The 22,159-nt window shown below is 42.4% G+C and overlaps 1 protein-coding gene and 2 non-coding genes across 5 annotated transcripts; all 3 read left to right on the top strand.

The window, feature by feature from the left end:
• Window positions 1-1,269: 1,269 nt before the first annotated feature.
• Window positions 1,270-21,610, top strand: LOC120952050 (RNA-binding protein squid). Of its 3 annotated transcripts, none has more exons than XM_049608069.1 (7): window positions 1,270-1,982; window positions 8,376-8,416; window positions 9,372-9,646; window positions 9,942-10,206; window positions 10,637-10,795; window positions 18,090-18,167; window positions 18,369-21,610. In XM_049608069.1, exons 1-7 carry the CDS (start codon window positions 1,678-1,680, stop codon window positions 18,440-18,442), a joined length of 1,197 nt encoding a protein of 398 aa, XP_049464026.1. In that variant the 5' UTR covers window positions 1,270-1,677; the 3' UTR covers window positions 18,443-21,610. The 3 variants fall into 3 exon arrangements, with proteins under 3 accessions (XP_049464026.1, XP_040227083.2, XP_040227105.1); XM_040371149.2 differs by having other exon boundaries at window positions 1,272-1,982; window positions 10,637-10,711; XM_040371171.2 differs by lacking the exon at window positions 8,376-8,416 and having other exon boundaries at window positions 1,862-1,982; window positions 10,637-10,711.
• Window positions 9,751-9,831, top strand: LOC120960968 (small nucleolar RNA snR61/Z1/Z11). Its single transcript, XR_005752672.1, has one exon. It is a non-coding gene; the product is annotated as a small nucleolar RNA snR61/Z1/Z11 (small nucleolar RNA).
• LOC120960969 (small nucleolar RNA snR61/Z1/Z11) lies at window positions 10,299-10,382 on the top strand. The gene has a single exon (XR_005752673.2). It is a non-coding gene; the product is annotated as a small nucleolar RNA snR61/Z1/Z11 (small nucleolar RNA).
• Window positions 21,611-22,159: the final 549 nt, after the last annotated feature.

Genomic DNA, 22,159 nt, shown 5'->3' with positions numbered 1-22,159 from the left:
TATTAGCACAAATAGCTCGTAGAAAATTTGTCGCGGTACATCGTCTAGAAGCAGTGATAGAACGACAACGTTGTGCGTGACGTCGACTCGCGCGACAAAAAGTAGATCAATTTTACAAACAGAGTCTCGCACGACATTTCTGCTTCATCCGAAACAATCGAATTATCCAGTTTTCTATGAGCCAGTTCAATGCCAAACTTGAAAAAAAAATTTTAAAACATTGTAACTCATTTTTTTATATTTTTAAACAAAAAAAGTAGGTTGACTGCGTGAAAGAGCTACTTTGATCTACGCGGAGTGAAATTTTGAGCTACTTTTTGTCGCGCGCGACGTTGTCACTCTATGTTTATGTTTATTTGTCTATCGATGGACAGTAATGCCCTCTCGAACTCTATGTCTATTTGAACGGTCACGCTATTTCGGTTCATATTGCGATTATTTGAATGATTTAAATGGTGATTAACGATCCGGCGGAATACAATTTTTTGAATTCGTCGTACGACGAAATCGCACGTCCGACGTTATCGTTTGCGAAAAAGCGTTGCCCACAGTACTAAAACGTATCTCGGAGGTAACCTGTATATTCTTGATCAAGATGTTTCATCTACAATTCGAGAAAACCCATCATTTTGCTCACCGGGTGCGGGTAAATGGTCTGATGATAAAACTCAAAAGGAAACGGCTGCCCAAAGGAAAGGATGTGAAAAGGGTAGTTTGCACAACAATGATGGACTGGTGTCCTTATAAGCTATGCATATTCTGTTCATTTCAAACTTATGAGGTTGTCAAGTTTGAACCACGAGTCGTTACAACCCAATAATCATGCACATAAATTGGCTGACAGAATTACATTGGCGAATTGAAATTCAATTGGAAAAATCCGCATAAAAATACCCGAAAATTATGCCCATACGCGAGAAACAACGAAGAAAAGTCAAAGGCAACAATGTTTGTGTCTGCATTTTTTTGTTTTGCCGTAAACTCTATGTGCAAGGTGCCGAGGCCGATTGTCAGTGCGGTCACACGGCAAAAGGTTGTTAGAGAAGCGTGCGCGTGCTGCTGCCTGCTTGCTTGACAGCGCGAACGTATGCGACAAATTTTCTTGCCTCGGAGCAGGAAGTTCGGATCCCGTGTAAGGTTGGCAGCGCGCGTCCGTTCGAGCGGGCTTTACGCATTCCTGCTCGCCGCACACACACACACACACAAGCACACGGGTGCGTAAGAGTGTGTGCGTGTGATCTAGCTGTCGGCTTGGTTCAGCAGGCCGTGAGCCGCCATCGCTTCGTTCTTTCTCTTTGAACCGTCCGTGAAGAAGGTGCGTCGGGAGCGCAAGTGCTCTAGGGAAGTTTTTTTTTTAAACATAATTGTGAGGTTAGGGTATCCATTAGAGGATACAAGTTAACAAAAAACGTTCCGTAGCATTATTTTGGTGCTGCTGGTTTGAGTACACCTGCCTTGCGAACAGTATTTCAGTGTGCGCGTCTCCGGGCTAAGCAAACCCCCGTACAAACTTTCTGTGGAGCTCGAATTTTGTTTCACTCCACGCGCGCGCGTCCGAACACGTTCCGGGTGTGTCTCTGTGTGTGAGTGTGAGTGAGTGTGTGCTCGGGAGTGCGAGATCTTCAAGGGAAGGGTGTTGAACGCGCCGCTCTCGTAGGCCTTTTTGCGCGAAACAAAATGGCAGACACACAGGAAACGGAAGTTGTGAACGGTGGGGCGGCGGCGGCAACGGCGGCGACGGTGGCCCCAACGACGGCCCAAGAGAATCAAGAAAACAGTACCAATCAGCCTCAACAGACGGAACAGCAAGCTGCTGCTGCTGCTGCTGCGCCGGCAGCACCGGCAGCGGCTGCGTCCGGAAACGGTAATTCCGAAGCTACCAACACGAACGGTAATACGGAAAATCACACCACCGCCACTACCACAACCACCACCACCACCACCACCGCTGCAGCCACCGCAACCGTGCGCGATGATGACAGGTATGTACGCGGGGAAAACGTTGTGCGTCCGGAGAGCAGCTCCGCCGGAACAGTTTTTTTTTTGTTGGTTAAGTTGATTGTTTTAGGATGTCGGCGACCCACTTTTTCCCAGCAGCAGAGAAAGAAAAGCCATGAGCGCCGCACGCATCACCCCGCGGTCGTGTGATTTCTCGCAATCTCCTCCCCCTGGTATTCGTCACGCGGAGAAAACACTTCTAACCTCACTTTTGCCACCTTTGTGTGTTTCAATGCGCGCACACGAGAGCGGGTTCTTCACTTTCTACGTTTCCAATTCAGAGCTCAGTATAGCGTTTTTTTTTTAACTTTTCATTAATTTGGCAATCCCGTGTAATACGGGCTATGTCCGTTTTGCTCTCAGTAATTTGACTTGAATTTGAATTTCAATGCAACAATTGAAAAGTACCCAAGCGCTCATTTTTTAATCCTTTTGTGCGTGTGTGTGTGTGTGTGTGTGTGTGTGTTTTCGGATGTCGATCTTAAAGAGGGACCGGCTAGCACAGTTCACGGTGCTTGCTTCTAAACGTGCGCACAAATACATACTCAATGGTATTGATGTGAATCCGGTTCCTTCTGGCGTAGGAGAAAGGGTGGTTGCGAGGAGTACCGGCATCACACAACCATGCCTTTGTTTGCTCACTCAAAATGGCGCGGGTAGTCTGCGATTTTTTTCAAACGATGATGTGTCTCTTGTTTGCCACAACTTCTCACCACCACCACCCCTGTCCGTTTTTCGTTTGGTTTTTGTCCCCCCCCCCCCCCCGCCACCGGCTCTAGCTGATGCTGATGTTTGTGTGTGTGTGTGTGCGCGCATTTTCGATAGTAATTGATTTTTGCAATTGTTTTCGTGTTTCAGTACCAATTTGGGGTTGTTGGTTTGGCCAACAACCGTACCGGACGATAGAATAAAATTGTATTGTTTGTTTCTATTCTATGACGAATCGTTCGAAACAGAAGCACCACAGCCCACGTGCGCAACATAACCTCAATCAAGCTGAAGGTGCGCTCGACCAGCAGTCGAGTCAATTCCCGTCGAGAAGAGTCAGTGTGGATCGACGCCGGTAAAAGTCTTGAAAACCCTCTCTACGGAATAGCACCTCTCCTCTCCGACACATTGGTACGCGTGTTCCCCCCGCCCCTCCAGCAAAATGGAGGATGATTGCGGTTGAATTTCAACTCCTCTCTGTGTGCGCGCCATTCGGTGCTATTTTTATCATGACTAATTCCTCTATCCAGTTAAAGCTGCTTGATATATAGGGCCCATGCGTGTGTGTGTGTGTTTTGCTCTCTGTAATGCAAATTCGATCCATTTTGTAAGAGGGGGAAATACTTCCCGGGAGGTCGGTCGACATTGATCAATTTTCAATGAGAGAGTGGGAAGAGCGAAATGCTGTGTGTGTACGGTTGCGCCGTACCAGAATGCGCATAATTACGTAGGTAGTTGTGCGTAATGAAGAGGAGAGTGTGTTTGTTAATCGATAAAATCTGTCTTAAATTTCTCACCGTTCTGTGGCTGAGTTTTCCTTTCAGACAAAATTGTAGATTTAATAATTTTATTTTTGAATTTATTTTTAAATGTGAGAAAATGTGAACATGTACACTCCAAGCTACAAGATTTGTAATTTTTTACCAAAATAACTAGCAACGGCTCATTCTCTCTACTTCCAAACTAGACCGGAAGTGTGTACATTTTTCTGCCGGCTTTTCCGAGTTACCACGTGTGCCCGATAAAGACACATGGCAATACGGTAATAACCGTCTTTTTGAACTGTGTCCTAAATTCGGTTAACCCCCCCCCCCCCCACCGTTCATTGGCGGTTAATTAAAGTTGACTTTTGCGATCAAGTGTTTGTCTATTTCAGTTTTTGTTTTAGCCTTTATCGTGTGGCTATGGGATCGATCGATATTTCTTATCACTTCAATGCGTCATTTTCTAAAGAGCTTCACTCACACACACACACACACACACACACATCAGCACACAGCCAGCCAGCTGGCATTTATGTTCCAACCATGCCACAACGCGCTCCACGGTGAGTGAAGAGGGGCGACGTACTCATCTTCCGGAAGGGGTTCTCTCAGACTACTTTGCGCCACTTGCATTCGTTTTTGCTATCACCACACCACCACACCACCACCACCACTACACTAGCGGACTCTAGCCGGGTTACAATTAATTGCCTTGATATGGTTTGATGCTTCCTCCTCCTCCCCTTCGTGTGCGTTCGTTTCTTCTGACTTTGTTTTTTTTTTGCATCGGTAAATGTAAATGTAAATTAGTGTGAATTGTGCGCGAGAAATTAGTGTGATGTATACATATTATTATTGTTCCCGGTTGTTCCAGTCGGTACGTAATTTGTTCGCTGCAGTGTGTGTGTGTGCCCACACAGCAATCGTTTAAGTACGGTGCTCCTTTCTCGTGGCTCGGCATTTTTGAGCGTCAATCATTTTCAAACCGAGAGACAACAGCTAAAGAAAACGGTTAAACCAATTCATAAACGGAACAGAGAACAATTCTTCATTACTACACTTAAATGTGGAAAAATTCGAATTTCTTGCGTTGTTGTGCGTAATTTAAAACTATAACGAACACAAACGGTAAAGCAAATGTAATGTGTACAGTAAAGCCGAACAGAGAGAAAGAGAGAGGCATAAATATATGCCCCCCCCTCAGCAAACGAAGAATGAGCAAGGGAGAGATCATATCCATTCTAAAACCCGGACCATGTATTAACAATATTAAAGATATTTCGATCCTCTTACCGTTGTGTGCCTTGACCGTCCATATCGTCGCCATGCCATTTTCCTGTAAATACCGTACACGAATGCAATAAAAAAAAAAGATCGAGACCGGCCGTCGAGAGTGTGTGTAATTGCAAACACACAATTCCCAAAAAAAAACATCACCAAATAATGACAAAATAACGATGAAATATGATGATGCTAATAATGATGATGATGATGAATATGTTGTTGTGTGTGTTTCCCTGTTTAGAGCGAACGACTAATACTGTTCCTCTCCGGCAGGTGTTGAGAAAGTGCAAAAAGGCCCAGAACTCTGAGGACTCATCGTCGGAGGAAGAGGAAAAAGAGTGATTGAGAGAGAGAAAGAGAGGAAAAGAGAATGTTGGGGACACTCGGCTGCACCCAAGGATGTGCACGTGAGACGATGGTATTTATGCTAACATAAATGACATAAGACAACAAATAATAATAATAATAATAATAATAATAACCACATTAAACCCTTTGATTGAGAGTCGAGATATCTATATCTATATATACAAAGTCAGCGTTATCTGAACCAAAAAAAAAAAAATACTAAAAACATTTAAATTATTCTAATAAACATATGGCACCTCTATAGCAATACATATTCCACTTCCCCCCTCCCCCTTCGTTTCCCCCCTTTCCGCTCATGATGCAAAACGACAGCATCATCGTGTACACCAAATCTCCACCTCCTAATATTCCTTCCATACATCCAAACAAACAACATCTAGCACACATCAAATTTATTTCGCTAAATGATGTTATTCGTTTTAATTACAAATCACACACCACCAAAACAGAAACACATTCGTTCTCTCCCCTCTGTTGTTCGGGACAGGCATATTTGTCCTTTCCATTTTTCACTACCTGAAAAGATACATGCTCCAGCGCATATACGCACACGCGCACACCCTCACACCGATTGGCGCAGAAAAAAGGAATAACAGAAAAATGATTTTTTTATGGAAAAATGATGAGTGATTCGAATCTCGAATCGGTTCTTGAAAGATGTATGAATCTATAAAGGATTAATGAATTTTGAAAGATTAATGAATCTCCAAGGATTCACGAATCTCGAAAGATCAATGAATCTTCAAAAATTCATTAATCCATTAAAACTCATATCTTCAGGGATTCATGAATCTTCAGAGATGAATGATTTTAAAGATATTGAATTTGCGCGATCCCACCTTGCAAACTTGTCTTGTCGTGGATTCAAGCCTCGTATGGACCGTCTCTCAAAAAATACTCAAAAGCCTGTATAGGGTGGCAAGACTACGTAGGTTGTTACGTCCAAGAAGAAGAATAATGAAAAGCACAAGCTCTATGAATCTTCGGTGATTTATGAATCCCTTGAGATGCATGAATCCTTAGAAATTTGCGAATTTTAAGAGATATATAAATCTTTTGAAATTAATGATTTTTTCGAGATTCATGAATCTTTGGAGATTCGTGAGTCTTTCCAGACTCATGAATCCCCATATAGATGAATATTTGGAGATTCGTGAAACTTAAGAGATTCGTGAATCTTTGCGACCGAGATTCAGATTCATTGAATCATTTCAAAGATTCATGAATCTTAATCAGATTTACCTAACATCAAAGTACAGAAACATACATTATAATGGTACATTCTGTAAAAAAAATCCTACACAGCCATCCAGGTGTGCGTGTGTGTTTTTGCGTTTGTGCGTGAGCGTAGTTTCCATCGAAATACAAAAAAATAAAGAAATGCACTTCATCCTTGATTTACTGTTCATTTTTTTTGCCATATTTTAGTTTATCGGTTTACATGTTTTTAATTTCTACTTTTATTACTTCCGTTCATAGTTACTAGACTTAAACTAATGAAAAATATATGCAAATTTTCCAGTACAAAATCTGCGTTTTCTCTTTATCCGTAACGAAACAAAAAAAAAAACTCCAAAATTAAGGGTGCTCTCACACCGCAGCAAATAAACAAGCAAGAAATTAAAAGAAATTTGCTCTAGAGTTTGGTTTAAATACAGAACAAAACAAAACGTAAAAAATGCAGAAGAATATAAAATGTTGTTTCGATTTTGGCACAGTGTCCATTCAACCAACCAACCACAACCACACCACCACCACCACCACCACCAACCACCTCTCTCTCACCACCAGTTCAGCCGCGCGTGTGTTGCGCGTTAGAGTATTGTTGTGAATTCAAATGAGATATTGGAAAGTACAGCTTCTTCAACTCTTCTCCCACCCAACTGTCCAGAAAAAAGGGTCATCTCCAAGAGCAGCAAAACAAACCCAAATGAACAAAGCGCGAAAAGTATTCTTTCATCCTGTGTTGTAGCTTTTGCAGTTGTTTGTTGCGTTCATCTAAGCGTACTTTAGTTGCGGAAAATAATTAATATAGTTGTTTGTTATATACGATATGATCGAAACAAGAAATAAAATAAATAAAGCCCAATTATTGCTTCTACTAAACGAATATTGTTCATTTGCCATCAGAACATAAAGCATTTGCTCTCTCGTAACCTATGTGTGTGTGTCTTTCTCTCGAAAATATATGTCTATTGTCGTACTTTAATTAGTATTTACTAAGCAAGAACAACCAAAAATGAATGCTACACCCCCATCTACCTCTTTCCAAGCTGCATTGTTTGACGGTGTATATGTAAACCCCTTGATGCATAAAGTGTTCCGGAGCGCGAACGAACCCAAAACAAAACCATACTTCTTTGCGTGTTTTGTGTGTATGTGTTACGGAAATCTTGTTACATCTAAAATACGTAGATTTGCAAAGAATGTTCACAACGATTTGAATAAATAAAAAAAAAGCCGAGTTTTGCTGTGCAGGTAAACAATATCAATCAAATTGAATTTGAAGTCAACCGTTTTTACCACCACGCGTGTGTTGCGCACGTGCTTCTTTTTTTTCTCTCTCTCAACTGTTTCCACAGATTTATTAAATGCTTCCATACCTCCACTTCCTCGGCAGTATACGAAACTACCTAAATCTGTTGTTCTTTTTGATAGCCAAAGCTTGAAGGAAACGATACGGCGAATGAAACATATCTGCAATTAGAGAAGTTGTGCGATTCGAAAATTATAACACCACGTGTCGTGCGGCCACGCACCGCGCGCCGCCTCCCCGGGGCAACCTTATGCATACGGTCCAAATACTACCGGATTCTCACTCCAGACTTTAAAGCGGCTGAAAGAGGCACTTTGCGGGCTGTGCACTTAGTTTCACTCTTACTGTAATTACTTAATTGACGTGTGTCTATCATTGTAAGCATATATTAAAAATAAATCTTGCCTTTGCCAGTCAAACACACAGCATATTATAATACTTGTCACAAATATACCTATATATATATAATTATTATTGTACACTGTAAAGTTTCTTATTGCGCGCGCCCTTTCGACTTATTACCGTTTTTTGTTGAAACGTGTTTTCTCAAGCGTTCTGTACTACTCATGTTTGTTTCAATGCTGCAATTGTATTTTTTATCACTCTCTTTCCTGTATCAAATTAACTTTAAGCAAACCTTTTTCACAATCTACCAATTTGCTCAATTTATTATAGATTAAATATTCTAATTCGTAAATTTTCATCCACTTTTCCAGAAAATTATTCGTTGGTGGACTGAGTTGGGAAACATCAGACAGTAATATACATTTTTCTTTTTTAAAAATTCAATATTTTCTTAACTAATACAACGTATATTATATATATATTCCTCTCAATAATTAATAATAGTTACATTTCAACGTCTCTTATGCCGATATATAAAAAAAATAATACAAGCAAGAAATGCCAATTTTAAAAACTCTACCTCCCGTTTTAATCTCTAGATCCAATTTTTATGTTTTTCGTACTATTTCACGAGAAATAATTTCATTTTTTTTTTCATCCTCCAAACACAAAATCCTTTCTTCCCATTACACATATATCCTTATCGATTTATCTCTTTCTATTTAGCCTCCTTTGCCTATTATCATTATTTTTCCACACCTACACACAAACACCACCTCCTTTCCATATGAGTTCCTAGTCTCCTCTTACGTTGTACCTTTTTCTTCATTTTACATCCTTATCACCATCTTTCCCTCCTCTTCTCTTTCTGTTTATTTCCAATGCCATCAAAAATACGTTGTTTTAGTTTTGTTTTTATGAAGTAGCTTAATAGTGTTTTAAAAATTTGTCTAGGATAAAAATGACATCAAACTCAAATGACATCCAACAACCCCCCCCCCCACCCCCTCCGCTCTCCATATTCCGCAATATCTATATCATCCCCATTCCCATATCCAGTGCTGTGCCCTTTTCTATCATACAAATATCCTGTTAATTTTTGTCAGATTTGCATAGGTACTTTTAAAAGCAATTACACACAACTACACACAGAAACACACTCGCTCACCCACAACCACACATCCAGAGACACTTGGAATAGAACACATTTGAAATAAGAGCGCTGTTTAACAACAATCCGATTCGGTGGAGTGATCATTGTTTTTTAATGCAAATTTCTTGTTTTTTTTTTTCTCTACCCCGTTTCTCGCTCGTTGTCGCTCTCTCCCCCCGTTGCTGTATCTCTCTCTCTCTACTTCTGCGTGCAGAGGAACTGAAGGAACACTTCAGCCAGTACGGTGACATCGAGAGCATCAATGTGAAGACGGACCCGAACACTGGCCGCTCGCGCGGCTTCGCATTTATCGTCTACAAGAGCGCGGACTCGATCGATAAGGTCGTGGCGGTTAGCGAGCATGTGATCAACAACAAGAAGGTCGACCCGAAGAAGGCGAAGGCCCGGTACGGCAAGATCTTCGTCGGCGGGCTGACCTCGGAGATCAGCGACGAGGAAATTAAAACCTTCTTCGGCCAGTTCGGAAATGTAAGTGGTGCCGAGTGCCGAGGATGTGGACGTTGTTTGTTGTTATACACACACCAAAACACACTTGTGTTTTGTGTTTCGGAGAATGGAAAAAGCTTTGGATTTTTACATGATGATACAACATTTAATCAGTTCTGCTTCTGAACCAATGTGATAGGATAACACATACCAAAATAATCTGAAATCCAATAGCTTAAAATCCCCCAATCTCCGTATATAATAATACTAAGAAAAATAGCAGGAGAGAGAGAGAGAGAGCGGATATTAAAAAAAATTTTTTTTCAATTTTTATTAGATCGTGGAGGTAGAAATGCCATTCGACAAGCAGAAGAACCAGCGCAAGGGCTTCTGCTTCATCACGTTCGACTCTGAGCAGGTGGTGAACGAGCTGCTCAAGACGCCCAAGCAAACCATCTCCGGCAAGGAGGTGGACGTGAAGAAGGCAACGCCGAAACCGGAAAACATGGGCCCGATGGGTCCAATGGGTGGACGGGGCGGTATGCGCGGTCCGCCGCCGCGCGGCATGCGTGGCGGTCGCGGCGGTCCAGGCGGTCCGAAGGGTAAGTTTCTGCAAAAAAAAGGATGGAGCACAGTACATCCACATTTCTTCCTGCCTGGTTTGTTTAGTAAAATAGTGTTCGGCGCTGTTTTGTGTCAATGATGATACCCATTTACCAGTTCTGCTTATGAAAAATCAATGATTATAAGCTTTTTACCCACAATTCTTATCTGATGGTTCACACAAACACAGCACGCCATTAAGTTTTTTTTTAAATTGAATGTGTCTTACATTTGAATTATAGAAGAAGTATGAAAATGTAAGATTAAAAAAAAAACTACAAACAAACCATGAACTTGAATTTATCGCCAATGGCACTTCCACCGATCACGTTTTTTTGATAGCTGATCGTATTTTTCTTTGCTTTACTTTCTCCCCCGGCTCTCGTGCGCGCGTGCGTGTGGTGCCCTCCAACAACCCTCAACCGACAGGCGGATACGGACAAGGATGGGGCGGCCAAGGCTACGGCGGTTACGGCTACGGACAAGGATACGGCGGTGGTTATGGTGATTATGGTTACGATTACTTAGCCAGATGGTATGGAGGCTACAATAACGGTGGTTACGATTTGTCCGGCGGCTATTACGGCGGTCGTGGTAAATTCAACAATCGCCTGCCGAACAAACATCACTAGAGAGAGAGAGAGAGAAAGTGAGGAAGGAAGAAAAAGTGTGCGAGCGAGAAAGAGGGAGAGAGAGAGAGAGAGAGAGAGAGAAAAAGAGAGAAGGAGAGGGTAGTCGTATTGTGGGGCATCTGCTCCACAGAGAAAACTGAAGGTGGGGAGAGCGAGAGAGGAGAGTAGAGAAGCGAAAGAGATCCCCAACTTCCGCCTTTCCCAAGCAGTCGTCCCAGTGTAAATTGTGGATCACGATGGGGCAGCGCTGCTCTGGGGTGTTGTGGGGGGGGAGGAGTAAGGCAATGATGCTTGTACATCCCGATTTACTTTTTCCTTTTCCGAGTTTTCTCCCCCTCCCCAAAAAATCATACACGTATTTTTTTTTTATTCTACTGACTACGTTATCAAATTGCGCATATACAATATACATTAGGGAAAATTCTGTTTTAATCTATCCATTAGCCGTATATCAGAAAATCGATTTTCCCCCGGCGAAAGTCTTGAGGGCAAGAGCAGCGCGGCATACAATAATGTGATTGCAACAACCAGCCCCCCTGCTCGTCCACTCTTTTCAAATCACAAACGTATTTGGGGGGATACACTTTTCGCGATCCCTGTCTCTAGTCTTGTCATAAGTATGACACTTTTTGTCATACGATAATTACATCAAGCTCAACTGATTTTTGTGGACTTGGCCGATAGATTGTCGCCACACAATCTGAGACTTGCACGAAAGAGTAAGGTGGCATAACTTAGACACCATTTGGTGTCCATCCTGATCTAGATCTGGGTGCAATTGAAGGCCGGCCGTAACGTGCAAATTAAGTTATTTGTTTTTTTTTTGTTTTGTTTTGGTTTAAAAACTAAAATAATATTTGGTGCTGGTATGGATTGGAAATTGAACATAAATATTTCCATTAATCAAAAATTGTAGCATTATTTACAACTGAAACCCAATCGTAACTACACTTATGCTAAGAAGCCTTTTTTTTAAACCCATCCAATCAATACATTTAGCATAACTATACATTTTACCTACCTTTTTGTTGTTGTTCACAGTTCAAAGAGCGTATTTTGTCTTTCTTTTTTGGGCGGTTGTTGCATGTTAACGAACGTTGCAATGCTCCTCTCTTAACCAATTGTCGTAGTAGCCCTCTACCATGTGCGTATGGTGGTTGCGTACTAATAACAAATTGAGTAGAAATACCATACGCATCATACAAATACGTATGTCGGTCGGGGGAAGGTCGATAGGATGAATGTGGCGCGTAAATGTCTGTTTTTTTTTGCTTTTGGTTTTTTCCGCGATAGGTTCTACAGTAGTTGTGTGTAGTAGATGTTGTGTAGCCGTGGCACATTATAAACGTAATTATACTAAGTGTGTTGTACTAACACTACTCCAAGTTGCGCAGAATTCGAACGTCTTTCTAAGAGGGGGAGAGAAACAAAACGCACACACAACAAGACCAAGAGACGAGGAAAAGCAAGTGCGAGCAAAAGATAATCGCTTACAAGAAAGAGTCTACTACTGCTAACACGCATATTCAATGAAGAAAAAGCAAACAAGCACGGCAAGCTAACACACTCTACCGGTTGAAGAGATGATGAGCATGATGAGATATGAGCAAGTGTGTGTGTAGTAAAAAAAAGATGAAGACGATAAAAGAAAACGTAACGTGCACAAGGTGTGTGGTGTGCACAGAATACAGAGCAAGCGTGTTATATTGCAAAACAAGAACGAGGAAAAAGTGTTTAGAATTTAGAATCTTCAGAGTTAGATAAAGCAAAGTAGCAGGAAGGAAAGAGAGCTGGGGAACAGATGCGGGGGGATACAGCCGTTGCCCAAAATGTGTGCTTTTGATTTAGCATTTCTGTACGCACCTTTCCACACTCACACATACAACTCAGGCGAGATTCATCCAACCTGATGATAAAAACGAGCGCGCGCCTTCCATTGTTATTCCACACCTGGTGCGCGCCAGTTTCTTTTTCAGTGTTAGATTTTTGCAGTACAATTTTAAAAGACCCGGTCTCCCCGGCACACCCAACATTAGCCTCCCTTTTGTTGGGTTATATACTCTTGTTGCACACATACGTACATAGTCAAGAAACAAATTTGTTGTTGTTTGATTCGGGCCGGGTTCGTTGTTTGTTCCGACTGTTTCTTACACGGCAAGATTATATCCCCTCAATTACCAAGCCTCTTTATTTGTTTTTTGCACACCCACCATCCACATTGTGAGGAATGCAAGCACACATACACACACTCACTCACAATATGGGGCCGTAGCTTGAGATATGTTTTTGGTTTTTTAATAGTATTTTATCTCCTTTTTTTTTGTTTTCCATCAAGATCAAATGTAGAGTGCAATAATACACACACGCGTTGCGAGAGAGAGTGAGAGAGCGATACAGCAGAGTGGGAGAAATAGAGAGAAGAGAAGGACGTATGTATGCTGTTTTGAGGAGGAGTGCATATGAACAAATGCAACTGCACACCTACCTATGTTATTGTGCGCAAGCTTCTTCCTCTCGTATGCACATATAATACTGCAGCTTCGAATGATGATATGTAGGACGAAAGCCAAATGGCGCGGGCGTGCGCGCGCCCCGCAAGAGAGCGACACCTTTCCTGGTGGTAAAGTAAGGGAGAGAGCAAGAAGAAAGACGGGAAATCGAGTAGTAAAGATCTATGAGCCAGCAAGCGCGCGAGAGTACAAGGGAGAGCGAAAGAGAAGGAGAGTGTTGGCATGAGTGTGCGTCCAGCTGATCGATTTATTAGATCGTAGAATAATTGTAGAAATGGATGCGACTGATAATCATTGTGATAATAGATTATTTCAGAGAGCTTAGCGAGAGGGGGAAAAACCAACGCGTATATGTTGCTGTGCGCGCCAGCTGGTTCCATCGGGAAGGAAACAGATGTGTGTTGGGTGTGTGCTGTTGTTTTTTTTTTTTTTTTGGGGGTGCTGTGTGCGCGTGTGTGTTACCAGAAAGTTATTCTCTTGCCTTATTATAACCACAGGGTTATAATACTAGTTAGCCTTTTTGCGGTCGTCGTCACCCAACCGGTGCCTAAGGATAGGGAAGAAAACAAAACCACCACCATCACCCCGCGCGCCCCCCCTCCCCCACTCCCCCCCATATTAGGTGTCAAATATTGTTATACATGTGTGCGCCTAGCCGGCGGCAATACACCGGTGCTAATATGTGTTTGTGTGTGGAGTGCAAAAGGAGGAAACCATCCGCTCTGCTATATATGCTCTACTATGGTAGTTGTGTGGATGTTTTAGTTCAACTGATGTTTATTATAGACGATAAACACAACGGCGGGGGTTGTTGTGTGTGTGTGTGTGGGGGGACTTGCGTGTGAAATTGCTCTTATACCCACACACTCACACACGCACACACTCACAAATGTCTGTCTTAGGTGCCGCAAAGAAACTAACTTCAGTAATACTTTGGTCTAAAGCTAAAAGGTCTAAAGACACCCCCCCCCCCCCCGAGTAAATTTTGAACCATAAAAGATGCTATTAAATATCTTTTTACACTAAATCCTGGAAAAAGTTTACAATACGTTAATTTTTTTCCCTGTTTTTTTTTTCAATTATTCTACAATTCTTTGCGGAGGTCTCACACACACCCGATACAAACCCCAAGCTCCTCCATCTCTGGGTGGAGAGGCAACTTTGTTAAGTTTTCTCTTTCCCTCGAACGTTGAACTTTTATCATATAGTACCAATAATCTTAAACCAAAACGCGTCCTCCAGCACACCTACATATACTACCCCTCCCCTGTATGTTGTAGTGTGTTGCTGTGGTAGCAAATGTTGTTAGCGATAGACAGCAGTAGCAGCAGCAGCAAGGGCCATGGTGCGTGTAGTATATGCGTGTGTTTTCGCTATATTAGAGTGAAAGGAAGGAATATATGAAAAGGCAAATCGAATCGAGAGAATAACTGATTAGGGTAGCCCACGGTAGCAATACATCGTACCGGTTTCTGTTGAATGTTTATATGTTGATGTGCGTGTTTGTAGGTGTGTATACACACTTCAACACGCGCATAAAATTTCAACCAAGGTTTGAAACATGTGTTTTGAACAGAACAGAATCGAACATTCTCTTGGCGCCTAAGAACCTAAATCCTAAGCTTGAATCCGCACGGATCTCTTCTCTCTCTAGTGGCTTTTGTTAGGCAACTGAGAACACACTCAGGACATAAGCGGGAGCCCTGGGATACAGTACAGACACAGAGACGCGTACCCTTGAGGTTTGTGGAAGTTTATAGGTTCTAGTTCGTTGCGAATGTCTCACACCCGTCCGTGTGCATGTGTATGTGTGAGAGAACTAGGTGTGTCTAGCCGCGCATATACTGATCCACGTTCTAAGCTAGGAGTTTCAGTTTAAACATTATTGGGAAGAATCGTTTTTTCTGTCAGATTTGTTTGTACCTCACACGCGCGTGACGGAAGAGAAGGGTGTGTGTAGTGTAGGGAGTTTTTTTTTTAAATTAATTTTCAACCGCCCCCCCCCCAGCTGTGTGCATCTCGAGTTGTCTCATTGATGATGGGCCCCAGTGGGTGGGAAGGTGGAACGTTGTGGTGGACAATTTTGCAATTTTAAAATCTGCAACTAGACTTCAATGAAGATGTTTTTTATTTAACGATTCCTACCCCAATCTCTGTTGCACGTTTTCTCATTGAAAGACGGGGTAGGATCTGCTGTTTCCCTAAGTGGGTGTAATTCGCGTAAATATTGATGTTTTTTTTCTTTCTCTGCAAAAATTTAAATCGAAACAGCAGACCCCTAAAGAATGTGTGTCTTTTCTGGTTGCATTGTAGCTAACTCAATTCCCGTGTCAATGTTAGAAGAAAAAGTAGTAAGACGAACCGTGCGCCCCATTTTGTTTTTCTTGTCATCAACAAGTAATAATTTTGGCTTGCAAATGTGTTCGAACGTAAAATCACAATTACATACACTCGATTTTTGTGCTCCCCTGACCACCAATCCCCCCTCCTCTCACGCGCGCGCGCCCCTCAGGAGTGGATAGAAAGAGAGAGAGAGATAGAGAGAAATAGAGAAAGAGAGGAGAGAGGAGCGCGGTCATAAGAATAACTTTTTATAGAGCATTATTTTCTCCTCCCTTCCCCCTGTTTCTCCTTTTTTATGTTTTTATAATAACATAATATCAATCCCCTACCGCCGCTGCTGGAATCCCCCTACCCATTTTGTCCTGTTCACCGTTACTTCCCATTAAATGTGCTTTTATATTCTTTGCGCTCCTCTTTTTCTTCTTCTTCGACTAATTATGCATTGCACATTAAATACTATTAAAAACCAAAAGTAAAGTTACGCGCGCGTGTACCACCACCCCCGCAATACTGTATATACAGAATAAGGACACAAAATGAATGGAACACGATCGAAGAATTATACCCTAAATAAAATAAGTTATGGAAATTATGAACAACAAAAAAAAAAAACAAACCAACACTTGCGGTTCAATCTCTCCTGCCTTTCCGGTGGTTCCCCTTGTTGCCCCTTCCCCTCCCCCTGTGACAGCAGCCACGGTTTTTAATTTGTTCGGCGCCCGCTCACCATCCCCCCTTTCCCCCGCCCCAACGGTTCATTTTATTCGAACGAGAAAGAGAGAGAGAGAGAGAGCAAGTTAAAAGAGGAGAAAAGATGGAGATGGAGGGAGTTCGTGTGAAGGAGTGTATGTGTGTGTTGAGAGTGAGAGAGAGAGAGAGACACAGGTAGGCGGTTAGGGATTGCGCGCGGAGAGAAGAGTTGTGGGGGGGTGTAGTACATTAATTGCAGCACAAAGTGCCATTAAGAGGGCAACTTGATGCAGAACTAGATCTAGAACACTCAGACCAATTTCCTTGGAAAAGTAAGGCCAAAGCTGCCGTGTTGTGTTAGTGTATATTTATTCAGATAGAAGCAAGCGTCTTGATGAGTGTGTGTTGCGCACACGCGTATTTCTCGAATCGCCTAAAAACACGTTTTTCACAATACGCCGACGTATAAATTGCAGAAGAATATCTTTAGCCTGTCAGAAGGAGAGGGTACCCATGGAATCCTTTAGGTAGTTATAATATTGCTTGCCTGCGTGCGTGTGTGTGTGTTTGCTTTTTTCTTCTAATGTACCGCGTGTATTTGTAAAGCAGCTCTTAAAGTAGATTTACTGTAGGGTAAGGATGTTTTTTGCTCACTTGTTTTAAAAAAGGCACTCTTGTTCTCTCGGCTACACAATCTACTACTATTACTACTACTACTTGTTTTTATATCCGTTTTATGTTACGCATTTTGCACACGTCACAGAATTTTTATCCGTTTCGTTTATAGTTCAGTTTGTTAGTTAAGCATTTGCAAACAAAAAAAAAACAACCTTAAATTAATGCTCCCACGCCCGTGTTGTGGGTGGGATTTGCTTAAAGACATCAGGAAGCTGTTAATGTCTGATGATGGTGATATATGCTACATTACGTGTGCGCAATCTCTCCAATCTCACTCTCTGTTATCTACTCCTACTCTCCACATCTATCCATTTTTTCCATAATTTTGTCAAGCCATGCGGAGGAGATAGTTTAAGACATGGCATTCCTTCCACATCCGAAAAACAAAAAGAACAAATCTCTTACGGAGTTATCACACACACACATATCTCTCTCACGCTCTCTCACCCTTTCTCTCTCTCTCTATCATTGATGAACCGTCGGTCGCCGGCAATCGTCTAGCCGAAAGAGATAGTCTCCAATCACTCTAGGCCTCAACTGCTGCGTGTCTGTTTACATATCACAAACTCATCGAACGACAGAGAAGAACACTCCTCAAACTTCCCCACTCACCTGGGCAACAACACCACAGCAGAGCGATCGGGTGTGTGGTAGTGGATTCCTTTTGCAGGTGCGCTGCTCGGCTCCTGGTGGAGGCAGAGTGTGCTACCTAAAAAAGAGTCTCCTACTACCACACTCCCTGCCCTCAGGAAAAAGATTAATGTGATGTGTGTGAGTTGCTTGTCGGTAAGCGGGAAGATAAAAGATATACCGGGTGCATTCAACGGTACAAAGGATACACTCTGGAGCTGTTTGTTGTTGGTCCGAGCCAACAACCCTCAACTCTTCGAGAAATTCTTGCAGTAATTATCAGTGACTCTTCATCGTCTCATCTCTTACTACACTGACATTCACTTTCAGCAGTGCTGTCTTATCGCACTGTTGCTCAGAGCAGCTTAGACTCATTTTGTTGTGTTTCCATATTTCTAGACGACTATGGCTATGGAGGCTACGATGGTGGCTACATGAACGGTGGCGGCCGTCCAGGAGGTCCAAGAGGGGGCAAAGGTATGAGTTCTTTTTTTTTTGGACTGGACACACATGCACACACACATGCACACATGCACACACACATGCACACACACATGCACACACACATGCACACATGCACACATGCACACATGCACATGCACACATGCACACACACACTGGACATACTGGAAACTTAATAAATAATAAATATTTCATTTTTCTCTTTATCCTTTGCAGGCGCCGGTGCATACGGCGGTGGAAAGCAGCGAGGCAACAGTGGTGGTCGCCAACAGCGTCACGCGCCCTACTAAAGGAGCGCTTTGGATGCTTTCTTCTACCATACATTCTCTCTCACCATCCACAAACCAAAAACGAAACAACAACAACAACAAAAACGAGCGAAAGTAGTAGCACAGGTTTTTGTGTCGCATCGCGTGTGCTGGTGTGTGAGGACGTTACACGCGAAGTTGATCGTACAAAAGAGCGACTTAAGGGGAAACAGAAAACCACGAAGAAAACAAAACTACTCCCTCTCCCACTTTCCAACCCCGTCCTTGCTTTCCGACAACATTTCTTTCTTCATCATACTCCTGTGAATAATCACATACTGCTGGGGCGGCGGCGGCGGCGCCGCTCCCCCCTTCTTAACGATATAACAAATAGAACTATTTAGAACTTTGATTCAACATTTTTTCGTTTGCAGTGTGGGTGAGAGGTCGGAGAGGGAGAGAGAGAGAGAGAACAGAGGTGAAAAGAGAAAGTATAAGAAAGTAAATCATATGCAAAAGATATGTGCGCACCGCCACAAAAGTCCCTCCTCCATTCCCCCCCCCCCCATCACCAATCTCGTGATGGTGATGGGTAAAATGTGTGCTTGTATGTGTGCACATGTATGCGTATATGATGCGATGGGGAGGGGTGGGGAGTAGGGGGGGATGACAATTACTTCAATTTCCAAAACGTTTAGGTGTATAGATAATATAGCTAGGGGCCGAGCCAACGAGAGCATTCTGAGAACAGACACCCACATCCACACACAGACAAAATATAGTACCAACGTACATACCATACCCACACACACACACACACACACACACATACGCACACATTTGTCATACGTCGGCTATAGTACACGCACAAGTGTGGTGTAGAGGAAGTTGTGCTGCTGTGTGGTCCAAGATCCCTTGGATTCAATTTAGAATGATTTTTTATTATTATTTTACTCACTATTAACATTGTTTTTTGTGAAAATCAAGAGAAAAAAATATATATATATATATATATATATATATATATATATATATATATATATATATATATATATTTGCAATCACACAAGCAAATACTTTTAAAGTAATGAAAGCAAAGCAAGAAAGGTATATTACGAAGAGAGAGGGAAAGGGGGAGAACGAAGAACGAACACACAATCACATACACACACACATACACACGCGTGTAGAGTAGTAGTCATCCCTCCGGTTCCTTCCAGCTGTGTGTATTCCCTTTAATCCAAACAAAAAAAACAAAAAACAAAACAACGTAGTAGTATTAAGGCGAAAAAGAATCCAACTCTTCTCACGACACATTCTTCACAAACCTCGCTTTATCATCGCGCGCGTTTGTGTGTGTGTGTGTGCAATGATGGGTGATAGTTTGCTTCAGACTGTTCAGATGCTCTAGGTGGTGTTGTATGTGTGTGGGTGCACATGCGAGTGGATGGTGGAATGGCGGAACTATAGCGAGGGATAATTCGAGACTATTAAAAAAATAGATTAGAAGCGCGCGCGCACGCCGCGCAGGACACTCTCTGGCAGTTTTAACGCGGATAAATTATGCGAACATCGACACACATACACACCGCACATACTCCCCCACACTCATACAAATGCACCTCTCCCTCCTCCCTAAAAAACGTAAGAGACCATTAATATTAGATAGCAGGGTGGTGTGTTGGCATTATGGGTGTGTCTGTGTGTGTTGTGTTTGATCACGGACTCCTTAACTTATACCGCCGTGCGCTACACACAGATTGCGAGCGTGTGTGTGTGTATTTTTTTTTTTTAGTAGTTAAGCTCAGGAATTAGGCAAGATCTGTTTTTTTAAGTTCTGTTTCTTCAATCGTGCACAATTACGCTCTTGGCGGCACCACACTACTCTGACGGCATTTCCAAATCGTGCGAAGGGAACACAGCGGAACGAGGGAGATTAAACCGTAACCAAAAATGGAAGAAGCAAAAAAAAAGGAACGGGTGTGATGAACTCATAATTGAAACTACTACCGTATTGCATAGTATATTACTTGTCCCAGAGGAGCTAATTTGATTTTAGTGACCACACTTCATAATAGACTAGCGTCGTGTGAGGGAGTGAGAACGACTGGGGGGAGGAGGGGGGGGGGGAGGGGAGGGTTCAAGAAGAGTAAAAAAACCAGGATTTTACGTGGCAACTCGGATGATCATTTATTCAAGAAGCATTCATTAGGAAGGAAACTAATTTAAGAAGCAGAGAGAGAGATAAAAAAACGGAAAACAGTAAGAAAACACACCCTCTCTGAGATAGCACTTGCAAATTTATGTACAGCTTGTATTAAAGTAATCCTTCGTTTTCCATCCCCATTGATGTAAAGCAGAATTTTCCATGGAACTCACACATGTATTGTGAGTGTGTGTGTGTGTGTGTGTGTGTGTGTGTTCGTGTGCGTAGTTTATCTGGGGACGCGGCGGCTTTTCCCCCGCTAGGCTCGATACTTATCATGTAAGATGAGCTAAATAAAAACGTATATATGAACACACGAAAAGCATGCGGATTGACGCTCATCGATTGAAACAGCGGTGGTTTTCGTTTGCCCTAGGGGGTTCTGTTAGATATTTGCCGGATTTATTTATTTTTCATTTCGACGTCACAACAACCATCATTTTTGTTTTGTTTTCGATTATAAATCCACTTCCGGGGGGGATTGCGTGATATTTTGCTTGCTACAGTTGTTGCACACACTGACACACATACACACACACATACCATAAAGCCGCTCCTTGTAATTTAAGTTCGAGTTTAAAATTCAAACACAAATAAGTTTACTTAAAACGAAACAACAGAAAAGAAAGTTTGAGAGAGAGAGAGAGAGAGAGAGAGAGAGAGAGAGAGTGATGCTGCAGCCAATTTGCGTTTAAAACGGGATTTCGTTATTCGGGGGAGAGAAGGCAGCACTCTCCTGGTGAAACGAAAATGCGGAAAATGATATGTTGACGGTGTGGGATGGAGCAGTAACTTATCCTGCGCGCGCAGTATTGGGAGAAGAAAAGAGGACGACGACGACGACGACGCGTGTATGATGTACAATTTTTGCTCTGAATTCAAACTAAAGGTGTACACCGCTAGGGGAAGAGAAAGAAGATGGTACAACAACCAAGTTCAATGTATTTTTGAGATTTTCCAGAAGGTAAAAATAAAAATAACAAAAACACTAAGCCAACATTAAACAGGTGTGTGTGTGTGTGTTGTATGTTTGAAAGAAAATAATTGTTTGGATATGGTGAAGCTATTCATGAAAGAAATGCATGTTTCAAAGCATTTAAAGCGGATAAGGGGTATCGCCAAATATGCCTATTAGAGACATTGTTGGACCTGAAGACCTTGAATTTGCTAAAATTATACATAAATATGCTCAAGAATGACAACGACACCCGTGGTACGATCCTCTACCGGTCTCTTCGATTTCTTGGCTTCGCGGTTGACATCGACATCATCGACTCAAACGCGAAGCAGCAAGAATTGAACTGAGAATCAATGCAACGAAGACAAAGTACCTGCTTGCTGGAGAATTAGACCATCTGGGAAGCAGTGTATTAGTTGACTGCGACAATCTTGAGGTAGTAAACGAGTTCTGCTATCTTGCGACGGGTGTTACTTCGAACAACGACATTAGCAGCGAAGTCCGTAGACGAATCGTGCTTGCTATGGGCTTCAGCGACTGCTGAGATCCAGTAGACTTCGAGACCGCATGAAATGTGAGCTTTATCGCTCATTGA

This window comes from Anopheles coluzzii, chromosome X, assembly GCF_943734685.1.
Source record: "Anopheles coluzzii chromosome X, AcolN3, whole genome shotgun sequence".
NCBI lineage: Eukaryota > Metazoa > Arthropoda > Insecta > Diptera > Culicidae > Anopheles > Anopheles coluzzii.
Note: the sequence above shows the minus strand (reverse complement) of the source record. Positions and strands in the feature narration are given on the sequence as shown.

Excerpts from the sequence above, each read along its gene's own strand:
- LOC120952050 (XM_049608069.1), top strand. The coding sequence starts at position 1,678 with ATGGCAGACACACAGGAAACGGAAGTTGTGAACGGTGGGGCGGCGGCG. Across the intron at positions 8,417-9,371 it reads GAGTTGGGAAACATCAGACA|AGGAACTGAAGGAACACTTC; the intron begins GTAATATACATT and ends TTCTGCGTGCAG. Across the intron at positions 9,647-9,941 it reads TCTTCGGCCAGTTCGGAAAT|ATCGTGGAGGTAGAAATGCC; the intron begins GTAAGTGGTGCC and ends AATTTTTATTAG.